Here is a 16886-nt window from a genome sequence, read left to right on the forward strand (position 1 = left end):
AGGAACATATAGTTCCTTATTTGTCTTATCATGTTTTGTTTATTATGAAGATAAGATGATTAACAAGCTCTCAATGTATATTTAATTGCATGGGAAAGAAATACACACACACACACACACACACATATATATATATATATATATATATATATATATATTTCTTTATCCTCATTCAATGAATCATAGAAGCTTAACACCCAAAAGGAACTATTTAATATTTTTTAATTCATTCCCCTGGATTAATTTCATCTAACTGGGGACATAAATTTATTGGGACACTTGGAAAAGTCCTTTGGAAAGAATGCTAAATTTGGAGTTAGATAACTTTGGTTCAAGTGCCCACCCTGTTAATCAATGTACAAGCATTTATTAAGAATGTACCATGTAGCAGGCACTGTGCTAGGCACTTGGAATACAAATACAAAGAATAAAAATAATCTTTACTTTCAAGGATTCTACATTCTAACTGGGGAGAAACTAAGTACACATATAAGTATATATGGAACAAATATAAATAAGTAAAAATACAGGGGAGAGAATTATGGAGGGATAAGGAAAGTGGAAGATAGTGCTTGAGTTAAGTCTTGCAAGAAGAGAAGGCTTCTGTGAGATGGTAGTGAGAAGGATGTGTATACAAAGTATGCCAGTCCTTGGGCAAGTCGCTTCTATCTGGGTCTAAGTTCTTTATATCTGTAAAATGAGGGGGGTGGACAAAATAATGTTTAAGTTCAAAATCTATGAAGCTCAAAGGACACTGACCTATTTAGAAATACTCAGGTCCTAATGTGGAATTAAATTGCAATATAAGGATTTCACAGTGTCCTCTGTTCTTCTGGCATTTCCAGAATTGTAGGAGATAAGTTACTTTGGAATCTTTAAGCTTATTACTTGTGTGACCTTGGACAAAATCATTTTGCCTCCATGGAGCTCAGTGTCCACATTTGTAAAATGAAGGCGTTGGACTAAATGGCCTCTCTGCTCAATTTGAATGTGTGATACTGGGATACTAATGCCCAAGAACCCTCTTAGATTGAATCATTAGGAAAAGAAAGAGAACCTATTGAGCACCCCATAGGATTTTTGCATTACCTGCCAATTGCCTGCCAGACATTGCAGCATCAAGACCAATTAAAATTCAAATCATTTTAGGTTGGCTTAAAATTATCAGCCAGACAAAAATGTTAGGGGAAAGAGGAATGGGACATGGTCTCCTTCCCTTAATTTTTTATGTTTGCCTTATCTTTACAGAATTTTTTCAAATGACTCCATACCTCATTAGAATTTAACAAATTAGCAAAGCCATGATTTGAAGTTATGTCCCTTTACTCTAAGTCAATCACTCAGCTGGTTGATAATCATTTATTAAAAGCTTTCTATGTGCTTTTAAAGAAACTGAAAAGTGGGAGGAAGATACCCTTCAGGAGCATAGTGAAGAGCCTGGGACATCAGAAGAGCCCAGTAAGGAATGAAGGAGTGAAAAATCTTACTTGTGAGAAATAACTTTAAAATGGAGGTTCTGTGAGCAATTAACCAATCACACAAGGGATAGAATGAATTTCTAGGGTGACATCTAAAATTCCTGTCATTATACCACAATCGCCTTAGAAGACCCAAGTCTTTTCTTCATTCCATTTTATAAACCAATTAAAAAACACATCAAAGCATTTCAGAAGCTCTCAAAATGATCTGTTTCTCTTGTTTTAAGTCACCTCTGGACAAAGTATAACTTTCTGTCCTGAGATTGCGGCCAATCAAAAATGCACTCTGGCTCAAATACTCGGTTTGGGTTGCAAAAGTCAGAAGGGTTACCTCCTTGCTCTTTGTCAAAATGCTGAAATACTAAGTCTAAATCTTAGAAACTGTTCAGTATTGATGGCAAAACAATTGCTCATGGATAAGACAATGGAAGGTAGGGGGGCTTTTCTTTCCATTAGTCATCTCTATTACTGATGATGCAGTTGAAATTGAATCAGATTCAAAGAAATAAATCATAGAAGGGCATATATTATAATATAGTACAGTCACCATTAATTAGCCAAAATTTACAATCTTCTTCTCTAACTCATGACCAAAACAGAATCCTTATGCTAGTTTTCTAACCAATCTATCAGAATCATTTTAGGTCTCAGCTAAACATAAAAATATCCATCATTTCTTAAATACCAATCCAGAAACATCTTTAATCTGTAGCATAAAACTGAACTATTAATACTAGCACCTAAAAATAATTAAATGAAAGAAATGGCATTTCTTTTAAATTAACACCCAATGTTATACTCTTTTAAATTATGTGTGTAAAACCCCCTACACACACACACACACACACACACACACACACACACATTCTCACTCCTCTTCTTGCATTTAATCATTCACAAAACTGATTTGTGGTCATCTAATCATTGAACTTTTCCTGTACAATAGGTTTTTTTTGTTGTTGTTGTTTTCCTTTTTCAGTTTTAAAAAATCAAAAATACCAGCTGTTAAATCACTCCAATGATCAACTCACCATCAGCATATCGAATGTAACTCTTCATGATGAAGGCGTATACAAATGTCTACATTATAGCAAACCAGTGAGAACTAAGGAAGTGAATGTAATTATATTGGGTATGTATTATAATGGCAAATATACTTCCTTGCTTCTTTCAAGACCGCCCCAATTCCTTCTTCTGCAGGACACCTTTCCTGGTTTCCCCAGATCCTTTCTAAGATGACCTCCCATCTAGTCTGTATTTATCCAATTATTTTCATATTATCTACTATGAGAATATAAACTTCTTGAGAGAAAAAAGCTGCCTTGTATTTCTTTTTATCTATAGCATTTAGCATGGTCCCCATGTAGTAAACACTTAATAAAAGTATTAGATTTTATTGACTGACTGACATGGTCAATAGACATAAATTATTGTTTGGGTCCAAGCAACAAAGGTCCTGTTTACAAAAAAAAAAAAAAAAAAAAAAAAGATATTTTCTGGTTATTCCACCTTCTTATAATCACTACCATCTATAGCAGAGGTCAGCAATCTATGGCATTTGTGCAAAAGATGGTAAGGAGATAATTATTCATTCATGCATTAAACAAATACTTATATAACACACTACTATGTATGAAAAATTCAAGGAAGAATAAAACATAGTCCCTACCCTCAAAGGTTTACAATTTAAGGTGGGAGAGAAGATTTTTACAGACATATTTTACTGTCTTGAATTATAATTAAGTGTCATCTAGACAGTATTAATGAAGTGTTATTGATGTTCAAAGGAAAGAGATATTGCTTCCAGCTAGTATGGCTGATGAGGACTTCATGGAAGTACCATTTCAACTGGGCCCAGAAGGATGAGTAGGTTTTGATGGGGGAGAAAAATTTCTGCTTAAGGAAGTAAGTGTAGTCCAGTTGGGTGATATTTCAGGTGTGACCCCTTCCCATTTTTAAAAGGGATCTTTTAAAAATAGGAAAAAAGGTCCAGAGGAAGTAAATAAGTGAAGATTTTTCATTGTTACTTCTGAAAGGCTAACTTAGGTGCAGGAAAAAAATTCAATAAAGCCCAACTGCTAAGAATAAACCTATATAACTGCATTATTTGTAATTACATTGCTACCCAAAGAAGGATCTAAGGGTTAGGGTAGGGTGGGTAAGGGGAAAAATGGCTCCTGGAAGTTCTTGAAAACATGTAGAATAGTGGTATTGTATTGAATTCAATAAAGGAAAACACACAGATGTAACAATATCGTGTTTCTGGAGCAGGAGTGAAAAGGATCCAAACCTACAGTATTTATTGCAGGAGGTGTGGGCAGAGTAGTTTACATTTCAAAAATTAAAAGTAATCATTGAATTATAAATTGTAACATATGGCATAAACCTTAGAGAACATTTATTCTAACCCCTTCATTTTACAGATGAAGAAACAAGCTCAGTGATTTGCTTAGGGTCACACAGACATCTGGTAACAGGTCAATGAAATTTAATCACATATTAGTCAAAAGCTGACTAGTCACTATATAGAACAAAAAATAGAACAGGAAATAATTAAAGGAATTAAAATTAAATTTCACTGATGGGAATGTTGAGATTGTAAGAATAACATATCCTCCAAGACTGGTTGACTTAGTAATCATATTGCTCTTCCCCCAATTTTCTCAATAATTTTTTTTTTTTTTATTTAGCAACTCCTTCCAAGCCAACAGTGGAAGCATCCACCATCAGAACTCCCAATGGGAGAGAGGTGCTGCTAAAATGTTTCACAAAAGGAAGCAAGCCCCCTCCACAGATAACCTGGCTTTTGAGCAATGGCATTGAACTTTATGGTAAGTATGAAAAATGCTTCCCAATTCCGTGCTTTCCTTGAGCCATAAATTTCCATTTAAATTCAACAGCAAAGTATTTGGAAATATTTTGGCACCCTCTAGTGGCAGAGAAAAATGAGGACATATAAAATAAACTGCCAATTTGTATTGAATACATTATTATTCATTGCATCAGCTAGACAGAGTATTAGCTATTATTTAGTCTAACCCTTACATTTGGCATGAGGAAAACAAGGTTCAGAGAGATGACCAAGGTCACAAAAAAGATGAGGAACAAAGCCAAAATTTAAGTCCAGGCATCCTAATTCCAAATCTAGCATTCTTCCTTACTAGCTAATGTTATTCCTTAATCTTTTAAGTGTTGTTAGCAGGTTGAGGGAATGTTCATCATTAAAACAAGCTAAAAACATAAAACGCACTGTCTAAGATAGCTCAGCAATATTTGATCCATTATCCTAAAATAAAAAGAATTAAACAGCTAACCTTTTGCATAATGCTTGGACATTTCCAGAGATAATAAAAATAAACTTGATTTAATGTTTGCAAATGGAGAAGATATGAACATAATGCAAAAAGCAATACCATCAAAAAGTGTGAAAAATATTTTATTAACAAAGTAACTATATTGTGATAGTCATTGAATTATAGAATCTTGAGCTGAAAGTCTTAAATGCAATCTTCTACCTAGTACAGAATTTCCCTGAACAACATGCCTTATGTATCATAATCCAGCCTCTTCTTGAGCATGTGAAGTGATGGAAAGCTCATTATTTCATAAGGCCTACAACTGTGAAACTCCACTGTATATATACTGAACTGAAAAATGAGGATCAAAAAAAAGACCATGAGATTTGGCAATTTTGGAAAGAATATTTTCAGTTCAATGAGGAAGTCAGAAGGTAGCTTATTTGCCCTTTTAGATAGTTCTAAATCTAAGCTTTTCCTAACATCATAACTACATTTGTGTCTTTGCCCATTTTTTCTAATTCTGCCCTCTAAGAACCAGCTGAAAGTCTAATCTGTCTTCCACATAAGAGAGTTCTAAGTATTTGAAGACAACTACCATTTCTTCTCAGAGCTTTCTATTCTACAAGAAAATCAACCCCAATTCCTTCAAAACAAATCTTATATCACAGACATGTGGCCATTCACAATTTCCATTCACAATTTTGGTTGCACCCCTCTGAATGCTATCCATTTTGTCAATTTGTATTCTAAAATGTGATCACCAGAACTAAAATTATATACCAGATGTGGTCTGTGACCAAGTCAGAATGAAGAGGGATTTTCATTTCCTCATTACTAGAACCTCTGCCTCTTTCAATACAAAATAAGACCATATTATCCTTTTGGTAGGGGGTGGGACCATCATGAAATACTGTTGACCCATATTGAATTTTCATTACACTAAAATCCTGAGATATTTTTCAGATGAAATGCCCTGTAATCATTTTCCTATCTTGTATTTATGAGAGTGGGAAATCAGTTTCTTGAACCCAAGTGTAAAATTATAATCTGCCCCTCTTAAATTTCATTTTATTAGGTTCATCCCAGTTTTTCACCTGTCAAGATCATTTTGAGAGGATACTAACTCTATTATCCAGCACATTATCCTAGTCTGGTGTTATCTGAAAATCAGATTTTAAATTTGCCCTTCTCAGCTCTGCTTACTGATTTCTGTGTCTTCCTTTAAGTCCCAATTAAAATCTCATCTTTTATTAGAAACCCTGTATAATTCTAGTGACTTCTCCATGTTGATTATTTCCTATTTATCCTATATATAGCTTGTTTTGTATATATTTGTTTGCATGTTGTCTTCCCTATTAGACTAAATTCTTTGAGGTCAGGGACTACTTTTTGCTTCTTTCAAATATCCTCAGTGCTTAGTGCAGTGTCTGGCATATGGTGAGAATAACAAATATTGACTGATAGATAAGGATGCAATCTATTTCTTTATCCAAATCTTGGATAAAAATGTTAACGGGCATGACCCAAGCAATGACTGAATGCATTCCATTGGACATCTCTTTCTAAATCTTTATTCCTTCTGCCTTTTGAGAAATACGTAAAAAAGGCAATTTCAAGAATTCATTAGTTTCATAGAATTTTATATGAAAAAATAGGATAGTTGTTTATTATATGTAGATTGTGATCAAAGAATCCATACATATCAAATATTATTATATGTAAATGTCCAGGTAATGAACTTTTGTCCAATTTGCCTTGGTAGATGGATAACTCCATCATCATTCACAATAATAATGCAATATCTTTGATCAATAATGCTACAAACTCATCACAGATAGAGCATGAGCTTTAAGTTGTATCTTCAGTATTGAGAAAACACATGTTTTCTCAGGTAATCCCTGTGACCAGTAATGTGCAGACTAAGCTTAATTGTGCAATCTGGGACTAGAGAATAGAGCCTGATTGACTGGTCTCAGTGGGAACTTAACCCTTAAGTTTGGTCTCATAAATTGTTTTCTCTAACCAACTTTCCCCCAAAAAAGTCACCACTTCAATTTCTTTGCAAATTGTCATGCAGGTGAAACTCAGCATACATTTGAATACAATGGAAAGAAGTGTAATACAACAAGCACACTTAGAGTTCACGCATATGGGGAAAATGCAACAGCTAACTGCCTTGTCCGACATGAAGGCCTACGAGGGGAAAAATTAGTGGTTCCATTTCGATTTGAAGATTTAGGTAAGAACAGCTCATTAAACTATGTGTATATATCCTAATGAGGACAAAGGAAAGGAAAGAAGAAAGGGGGAGGAAAGGGAGAAGAAAGTTATCAACAGTTTAACAACTAGCACAAAACTGCATACAACTAAATTTTTGACAATGCATTTTGATAATGATTTTACATAAATTGACCTCATTTATAGTGTAGTTAAGCATGTGGAAACATCTAATACTAATAGCTTAGATTTACATAACATATTACAATTTCTGCATAATGATTTTGTGAGGTAAGTGGAACAATTATTATTTCCATTGTGCAGATGAAGAAACTGAGATTCAGAAAGATTAGATACTAAAGCTAATTAGTGTTAAGGACTTAGATTAAAATGCAAGTTTTCTGAAACTAATACGAACCAAATCTCCTGCTAACCATAAGTTTCCCCAAAAATTTGGTCATGGACTTCTTTCACTCTGCTATCTTGATACCAGACTTGGATAAGAAAGTTTCCTTTTTGGAACAAGAAATCAGATAAGTTTGTAAATCTATAATTAAAGATCCTAGAAATGGATATTGGCATATACCCATTGAAGTCAACCAAAACCTTGTCCAGGCAAGAATCATTATTGTTTATATGTTTGACATAGAGTCAAAATGAGTCAGGACAGTGGGAAAACACAGATCTTCCACTTAGCTGCCAAAAGAATTTTCCTGAAGTACATGTCCCATTCCTTTACTCAGTGAATTCTAAATAAAAGAGCCAATGTATTAGACATGTAATTTTGATCAATTATACTAGGGAACCTGCTTTATAATCTTTACATCATTGATCTATAAAGGCATAATGCAGTAGCTGAATTTCTAGAAAATATTCATTTTTCTAATGTTATACTTTGTTCTTATGTCCAAGTACTTATTCAACATTTTATTGACTTTGCATAAATTACACAAGTATCTACTAGACTGCAACCTCTATGGAGGCATCAAAAGTCTAATCTAAAGTTATATCTCCATCATTGCCTCCCAACCTCTATGCACAGTAAATGTTCACCTTAGATGAATGAGTGTTCAGTATATGGGAGCATGTAGTTTTAGGGCTTTTGTAAATAAATAGATAAGAGACAGACTCATTCTGAAATGGAAAAACTTAATCTGTATTTTTAGATTTTGTTTTTGTCCTTTTAAATTCTAACAGATCCAGATTCAGATTCAGATAGGATGGAGCACAGCACATTGCCCTTTCAGTCCTCTCAGTATTCCACTGAATTTGGTAAGTCCTTAAACTGGCAGGCCTTTAAAAAGTAGGTTTTATTCCAGATATTTATTTCAACTCTATTTTTTGTGTCTTTGTGAATTTTTGATTGAAAAAAATCCAATACCTACCACATAGGGTTCTAGAACTGTGACATTAAGGAATATCTCCACTTTAAGTATGAGCTCCTAGAACACATAGTACTAGAGGTGTGTTCTGAGATACTAGAACTCCTAGTCAGTTAAAGTCTCCCTTTTATTACTTATAGAAATGCAAAATTTGTTAAGATATGACAGTCAGGTTAATGTAGGGAGGAATCAGGAGAAATTCCAGAAAAAAAAAGTCTGAGGAGGAACAGTTCCAGGGTTGGAACCAAGATGGCTGAGTGAAGTCGGGAAGCTGCTCGAGCTCTCCCAGTTTCCCCCCAAAACCACATCAAACCGATTCTCTGAGCAAAGTCTGACTAAATATGCCATTCTATCTAGGTTTATCTACATTATTTTAGATTTTAGATGATTCTTTCCCTCTCTTCTTCCTCCTCCTCCTTCTCATTTTCCTTCTCCTCCTTCTCATTTTCCTTTTCCTCCTTCTTCTTCTTTTCTTTCTTTTTCCTCCTCCTCTTCCTCTTTTTCCTTCTCCTCTTCCTCCTCCTCTTCCTCCTTTTCCCTTTCCTATCATTCTTCCATACTCATTCCTTACAGAACATGACTAGTTATGTTTTTGCTACATTTTGTTTACTTCCCCTGGAAACCACATAGTGGCACTGTGCAACAGTCTGAAATCTCTGACACTGGATGCACTGAACAAATGGCAGGGCCAGATGGTGTTAAAAATGACATCCTTACACAAAGAGATCATAATTCGGAAGGGGGAGCTGCTTGCCTTTAAAATGTCACTTTCATCCAGCTAATAGTGGAAAGTCTATACAGATGTATAAGCAAATATTAGGACTGAGAAGTAAATTAGCTTACATTTCAGCATGTTATTTAATTGGTCCATGCTTCTTAGTACTGCAAATCTCTATTCCTCACTCACGAGAACAGAAGAGGTGATTGCTTTGCTATCCTACGTTTGGCTTCTATACTATTTACACAGTTATAGGCTTAAGAAAAAATCCTACCTTAGCTATCCATTATTTAGGAAGTTGAGATTAGTTTGCACATTTCCCCCCCAAAAATATTTTGATTAGGAATTCTCTAATTCAAAAATAGAAGAGAGTCCTTATAGTGAAAAGACATTAAGGTAGTTTCCGAAATGTCATTTCATTTAGTATTTAGTGGAAAGAGAATAAGATTTGGAGGAAGGAAGCTTAAGTTCAAATCCCGGCTCGGAAACAATTTATCTATGTGACTATTGGGAATTAATTTAACCTGTGGCGGTAGCAATCTTTTTATTATCTATATAAATAAAATACTGAGAACTACCACCTGAATAAGTAAAACCTGAATTCAAGAATTTATGCATACTGGCTGTGTGGCCTTGGACAGGTTACGAAATTTCTCATTGCCCAAGAAAATTCTTTAAAACTATAAGTGACAAATGTTTAGTTGCTGATAGTTGATCATTTTTTGGAAGAGGAAATTTCCTTACTAGGAGTTGTCTACAGTAATGGAGACATAGACCCAAGCCCATCTCCACCTCTTCAAAAACTATCTCACCAGATTGTTATGAGAAATTTATTTTTAAAATCCTTAATTATTATAAGAGGACATGTGGAGTAGTGAACATAGAGCTGGCCTTAAAATAAGGTTCAAGTACTGTTTTAGAAACATAGTGGCCGTTCAGGACAAATCACTTAACCATTCAGGGTTTTAAGAATTCCTACAGGAATCTTTGACCCATAAATTTTTTTAAAATGTCTCGATCTTTGTTTTTAATATAAATTGGTTCTTTTGTAATACTATGTATTTTATTTTATGCATTTTAAAACATTATTCTGAGAAGGGGTCCATAGGTTTACCAGACTGCCTAAGGGTGCCATGACACCACAAAAGTATTTCTTATTTGCTCAAAGACTATAAATTGAAGAGAAGGCATCAACTTGCATTGGTAAATGGAGTTTTTTCATCTGAGAGTTCTTTTTTTTTTGACAATAGCTTTTCATTTTCAAAATACATGGAAAGATATTTTTCAACATCCTTCAAAACCTTGTGTTTCAAATTTTTCTCACTCCCTTCCCCCCATTCTCTCCCCTAGACAGCAAACAATCCAATATATGTTAAACATGTGCAATTCTTCTATACTTCCACATTTATCATGTTGCACAAGAAAGATTAGATCAAAAAGGGAAAATGGGAAGGAAAAAAAGCAAACAGCAACAAAAAAGGCGAAAATGCTATGTTGTGATCCACCTTCCATCCCCATAATCCTCTTTCTAGATACAAATGTCTCTCTCCATCACATGTCTATTGGAATTGGCCTTCGATCATCTCATTGTTGAAAAGAGCCAAGTCCATCACAGTTGATCATCACATAAACTTGTTGTTGCTGTATACAGTGATCTCCTGGTTCTGCTCACTTCACTTCAGGTCACTCTAAAATCATCCTCCTGATCGTTTATTACAGAACAATAATATTCCTAATATTCATACACCATAACATATTCATCCATTCTCCAATTGATGGGCATCCAGTCAGTTTCCAGTTTCTTGCCACTACAAAAAGGGCTGCCACAAACATTTTTGCACATGTGGGTCCTTTTCCTTCCTTTAAGATCTCTTTAGATAGAAACACTGCTGGATCAAAGGGTATGGACAGTTTGATAACTTTTTGAGCATAGTTCCAAATTGCCATCTGAGAGTTCTTCAAGCCAAAGAAAATCACAATCAGTCCCAATCCTAAAGTCTTATAGAAAAATAAGTTGTTCTCATGGCTACTAACTTTGCAAACTATCCTTTTTTTCTACTTAACAGTAATGGAAGAGTTCAGTTCTGTGGATATTGGTACAACAGGGCATGAACAAACTAGTCACAAATATAACTCCATCTCTGGTAAGTTCACACATCCCATTATGAACAAGTAGAGACATTTTAACCTCCTGATCAACCAAATTCAGTTATTTTTTCCAGTTCTCAATGTACTTGATCTTTTTGCAATAGTAGATACTGATGATAACATCCTCCTTTAAAATTTTTTATCCACAATTAAACAACAAAAAATTCCACACATTACTTTCCAAATTGTCCTCCTTGTCTTCCTTTCCCCTTGAACTTCCTTTTGTTCTTTGCTGTATGGTTTTTGGGATTTTTTTATAGCTAAGGAAGAATTAAGTGTCAGAGGCTAAATTTGAATTCAGGTCCTCCTGACTCAAAGGCTAGTGCTATAGCCACTGAGCCATTTAGCTGTCCCTATATGGTTTTAAAAAATATTTCAGTAGCTTTCTTTTTCTCTGGCACCATAATTGCTAACTTTTTTCTTTTCAACCACCTTTCTCCCTATTAAAAAAAAAAGAGGGAAAAAAAGAAGGAAACAAACTTAAAAAATTTTTTAAATATCTCTTTTATAGTTTCTTATGGAATAAAACTGTATTATTATATGAAATATAATATAATGTAATATTCCATTACATTAATATGTCACAATTCAGTCATTCTCAATTGTCTAAGAAGCAATCTAAGCCACCTCTTTATATTCTACTTCTTTTTTTGTTCTTTTTTCCCTTTTTAATTTCACCCTTCAGTATGAATAAATTTGTTTTCCCTGTGGCTAAGTGGCATAGTGGATAGAGTGCCAGGCCTGGAGTCAGGAAGACTCATCTTCACAAGTTCAAATTTGGTCTCAGACACTTACTAGCTATGTAACCCTGGACCACTAATTTAACCCTATTTGTCTCAGTTTCCTCATCTGTAAAATGAGCTGTAAAATGAGTAAAAGGAAATGGCAAACTACTCCAAGAAACCCCCAAAATGTTTTCACAGAATCAGACATAACTGAGGCAAATGAACAACAAATTTCTTCCCCAGTATTACCCTTCTTCTTAACCCATTTGTTTACTTGTTGAGTTTGTTGTATTTCTATGCTAAATTATTTATGGTGTTCTATTCTCCTTTTTTTTGTTGTTGTTTCAGATAAGAATGAGATTAGTTTATTGCCTGCTCTCTCACCTCTTCCTTCTTATTTGTATACTTTTCTTCTTATACATCCCACATAAGAAAAATAGGAAATCCAGCCCCATTTCCTCCTTTTTATATTAATATATTCCTTTTCACTCTCTTTCCTACCCCATCCCCCTTCAAAGTCTCAAAGCAGGACCAATTCTCCTCAGGATCTTTGCATACCTTTTGAAGGCATTAAAGCTCTGAATGGATATTTGCTTCTTCTTCCCCTCTTAGATTATTAGTACTTCATCCTCATATAGCTCCTTTTAAATATTCAACTAAATTTACCTTTCTAGGGTTTCTCTTGACTTTTAAAACTGTTAATATTGCAAAGTTCTTTCCCAGTTCTGGTGTTTTGATCAAAGATCAAGTCTTCCTGAATAGAAGAAAATAGAAGAAATAGAAAAAAGTATTTTATTATATTGAGATTCATTTTTTCCTCGTAGAATTATTCTCAACTTTGTAGAATAAATTAGACTTGGTTATATTGCAAGATCTCTTCTAATTTACTGTAGAACTTCCAGCTCTTGTGTAATCTTCATAAAGGTTCCTTGAATACTTAAACAGCTTCTTTCTGGATGTTTTCAATATTTTTCCTTTGACCTGGAAATTCTGGGTTTTGATTATGACATTCCTGAGACTTTTCCTTTTGGGGTTTCTTTCAGGAGATGATAAATGCACTCTTGCTATTTCTTACTTTCTCTTCTGCTTCTAATAGATTTGGGGAATTTTTATTTATGATTTCTTGAACTTATTGCTTCCAATCACTTCTTATAGTTTCTTGTTGGATTTCTTAATCATTATTCAGTGATATCTTCAGATCCAGAACAAGTAGCCTGAAATTAATAAGTCTTTTGTGACTTAGAGAAACCTAAGGGTTTCAAAAGATCTCAAAGAACACTTTTGTTGTTACCTTGCTAGCTTAAGTTTATTCTGAGTTTTAGAAATCCTGGCACTATTTATGCAGACTATTTTATAGATGTGACTTCATCTATTGTTATTTGATTTTAAATATATTTTAGTATGTTATCTTCTAAAAACATATTTGTCACTGAATTCCCTATGGATTTAGAATATTCTCTTCTGACAACTTCCCCTTTTCCTCTATGTCAGAATTGTCTTCAGAATATCATTTGTGAAATCTTCCTATCCTAGGCTTCTTTTATGATTTTCCCCTGAACCCTTTTTATTCTCCCTAAATCAGTGGGGCTTATTAAATTATGTATGACTTTTCTTTCCTTTATCACAAATTCTAAGATGGAATGGTCACTTTCTTCTAAAGTTTCCATCAGTTCTATCCTAGTAAAAACTTTCTATTTGACAATCAGATCTAGAATAGAAGTTCCCTTCATTAATTTGTTTTTGAGAATAACATCACTAAAGCAAGTGAAAAAATTATTAGCTGTTCTCTTTTGAGGAGAGAGACAGAGAGAGAGAGAGAGAGAGAGAGAGAGAGAGAGAGAGAGAGAGAGAGAGAAGGAAAAGGAAGAGATCGAGAAGGAAAGAGGGAGGGAGAGGGAAAGAGGAAGGAGAAAGGAGAGATAGAGACAAAGAGACAAGAGATTCAGCTTTGACTCCACCTTTCTCCTCTTTTATCTACTCCCACTTTATCACAGGTAGGAGGCCCTGAAGAACAAAGACAATGTCTCATGCTTTATCACATTTATGCCATCTACTTCAATGACCTATGTATACTAAATACATGTTTGATTTAGATAATGATTATGATACTGAAAAAAAGTCCTCATCTTCTTATTGCATTTGTGTGTAGAAAACAATATTATGCCTTCCCTTGAGGTTCTCCCTTGCATCTTTGTCCCAAGTTCCCCAATCAGTTAAATGACACGTTAAAATAGACACTCCACAGTGGTTCAAGGATTTATAACAACAACAACAAAGTTAGCATCGATACAAGGTGTCTCCGAAGTCCTAGGAGATTAGTTTTAAGGTGTTAAAGTTTGAGGCATAAGACATAGCCTTTGATCTTTACATCCTCACATTGCAGACATGTTAATAAAGAATGCAAGGTCATGTGTGTCAAATAGTAAATAATAATAATAATACTACCACAGTTTACAATTGCCCTAAGACTTTTGAGACATTTTGTACATAGTGTTTTACATGCATTATCTCATTTGAGCCTCACAACAACCTTGTTAGGTAGTAACTATAGATATCATAATTGTCATTTTATAGATGAGAAAACTGAGGTCCAGGGACATTAAGTGATTTGCCCACGGTCACACAGATGGTTAAGTGTCAGATATAAGAGTTACATGATGTTAAGCATCCAAATAGCTCTACTTTTTCTTACAGAAGAAAATCCAACCTCTGTAGAAATCACAAAGAAGAAACATGGAATTCTGTTGCTCACTCTTGTATCTTTCCTCATTTTGTTCCTCTTCATCGTAGTACAACTTTTTATAATGAAGCTATGGAAAGCACATGTGATATGGAAAAAAGGTAAGTTTCTAAACAATATAGTCACATTTATATTATGTCCATTATTGCAAAACAACTGGAAAGAAAGGTAAATATTTCATTTTGTTAATTATTTGTCTATACAATATTCCAAAAGTCTTGAAATTATAAACCACTGAAGCTAGATTTTGAGGCCTGTAAGGATCATACAATTCCTGTGATTGGTTTTTCTCACTGAATTCTCTAAATTGTTCAGCTATTTTACAATATGAAGGTAGTCTCTGCATTTTTACTGGTTTGGGTTACAGGGTATAATGCCAAAGGAAGTCAAAGTAGTTCAGGGGATTTATAATAAGATTAAAAAGTTTCCTAACCAGGTCCAAAGATGGACTTTGGTGATTGTATAAGGTGGAATGGCTATAATAATAACAGTTCACATTTATGTTGCACACTCTCTTCACAATATCCCTGTGAGATCAATAGACTAAGTATTATTGCATTTTACAGTTGAAGAAAATGACAATCAAAGAAATTAAGTAATGTGCTCATAGTCACTTAACTAATAAATGGCTAGTGAGTAGTTATCCTTCTACTACTGCTAAATGATCAAATTTCACATCAAAATCCTATCTGTCCTTTCTATTATCTTTCTCAAAGTACTGGAAAGGATTTTAACCCTGAATATCCAACCTTGTTTTATAAATAAATAATTTACTTATCAAAGCTATATGGGTTTTTTTTAAATTATGAAGAACCAAGGCTCTTCTATGGTGTAGGTTATTTGGTAGGCTAAAAAATGGACTTAGGAGTGGGGTAGCACAGTAGATAGGGTATTGGGCTTGTAATATATTTATTATATATAATAAATGTCAAGGTAGTCCTGACATTTCTAATAGTTTGGAGAAGGAAATGGCAAATCATTTCAGCATCTTTGCCAAGAAAAACCTAAATGGGGTCATGAAAAAAATAAGATACAATTGAAAAATGAACAAAAAATGAACTTGGGGATAAAGATGATTTCTAACCAGTGTTGATGGCACATAGCAAAATTTAGTATGCTTGGAGGCACTATGATTAGAAGTTTTCATTCTTAGGAGTTGCTTTTTTGTGTAATTTACAATAATAAAGGTGATATTATTGGAGGACCTGATTCTCCCTTCCTTGTGTTACTGACACTAATACAATCCTGTTCCCACTGCTCTACCTGGATTAATACTTGAAGATCTAGCTCTTTGAGAATTTCAATGATCCTAGCATCATATTTTATAAACAATGACATAGAATATCCTAGTCCGTCATCCATTTTCTCCATTGTACTTGTACAAATGAAGAAAATATTATCTCAAGTACCCTGGGCCGCTTTTATTCCTAAAATAAGCATGTTTGACTAGATGGCTTCTGGACTAAATGAACCTCTACATCTCTGATCCCATGATCCTATGGCCTTAATTTCTTCCTCAGTAAAATAAGAAAAATAATTCACTATTACTGAAGGAAGCATTTGGTAACCTTGGTAAACCTTAAAACAGTATGTAAATGTGATCTATTATTTATACTAACATATTGGTTGAATGTACTCAATCCATATAGTTACATGATGAAATAAGGAAAGTTCTATATAACTATATACACTAGTGGAAAATGTTAATTCAAATCACACATCTATGTAATTCCTAGGAAATACTAATTTGTTTTTATATATATCTATATACACAGAAAATGACATTTCAGAAATGACACTGGAGAGTTATAAATCTAGGTCAAATAATGATGACACAGCATCCCAGGAGAAGAATGACCAAAGTAAGTTAATTCTAAACAATTATAAAAGAATGTGGTTTCTTGATTTTCATTATCTTCTTAATATTTATTGCTATCTCATTACTCTATTTTACTACAATTTATGGCTACTCTGTATTCTATTCCTTTTGAAGAAAATATGGCTTATAGAGCCAGAATCAATAATCCCATACTAAATAAGTCTTTGTGATATTCATTGTATGAGGCCCAATTTAGATACATAATGGTTAAAATTCACAAAAATGAGGTTCTAAGAATTTATCACACAAGACTGTGAATTTAGAAGGAAATTTCTCTGATCTCTGAATTCATTGAACTTG

General features: G+C 33.9%; 1 protein-coding gene across 1 annotated transcript in view; it reads left to right on the top strand.

Moving 5' to 3' along the window:
- The window catches only part of CRTAM (cytotoxic and regulatory T cell molecule), a 32443-nt gene that overhangs the window by 12162 nt on the left and 3395 nt on the right, over positions 1 to 16886 (top strand). Inside the window, exons 3-9 of the mRNA XM_023499388.2 lie at positions 2458 to 2610; positions 4169 to 4309; positions 6855 to 7016; positions 8192 to 8266; positions 11161 to 11238; positions 14662 to 14808; positions 16483 to 16569. Of these exons, the coding sequence (XP_023355156.1) occupies positions 2458 to 2610; positions 4169 to 4309; positions 6855 to 7016; positions 8192 to 8266; positions 11161 to 11238; positions 14662 to 14808; positions 16483 to 16569 (843 nt within the window). The remainder of the gene's footprint in view (positions 1 to 2457; positions 2611 to 4168; positions 4310 to 6854; positions 7017 to 8191; positions 8267 to 11160; positions 11239 to 14661; positions 14809 to 16482; positions 16570 to 16886) is intronic.

This window comes from Sarcophilus harrisii, chromosome 3 (genome assembly GCF_902635505.1).
Source record: "Sarcophilus harrisii chromosome 3, mSarHar1.11, whole genome shotgun sequence".
Lineage (NCBI taxonomy): Eukaryota > Metazoa > Chordata > Mammalia > Dasyuromorphia > Dasyuridae > Sarcophilus > Sarcophilus harrisii.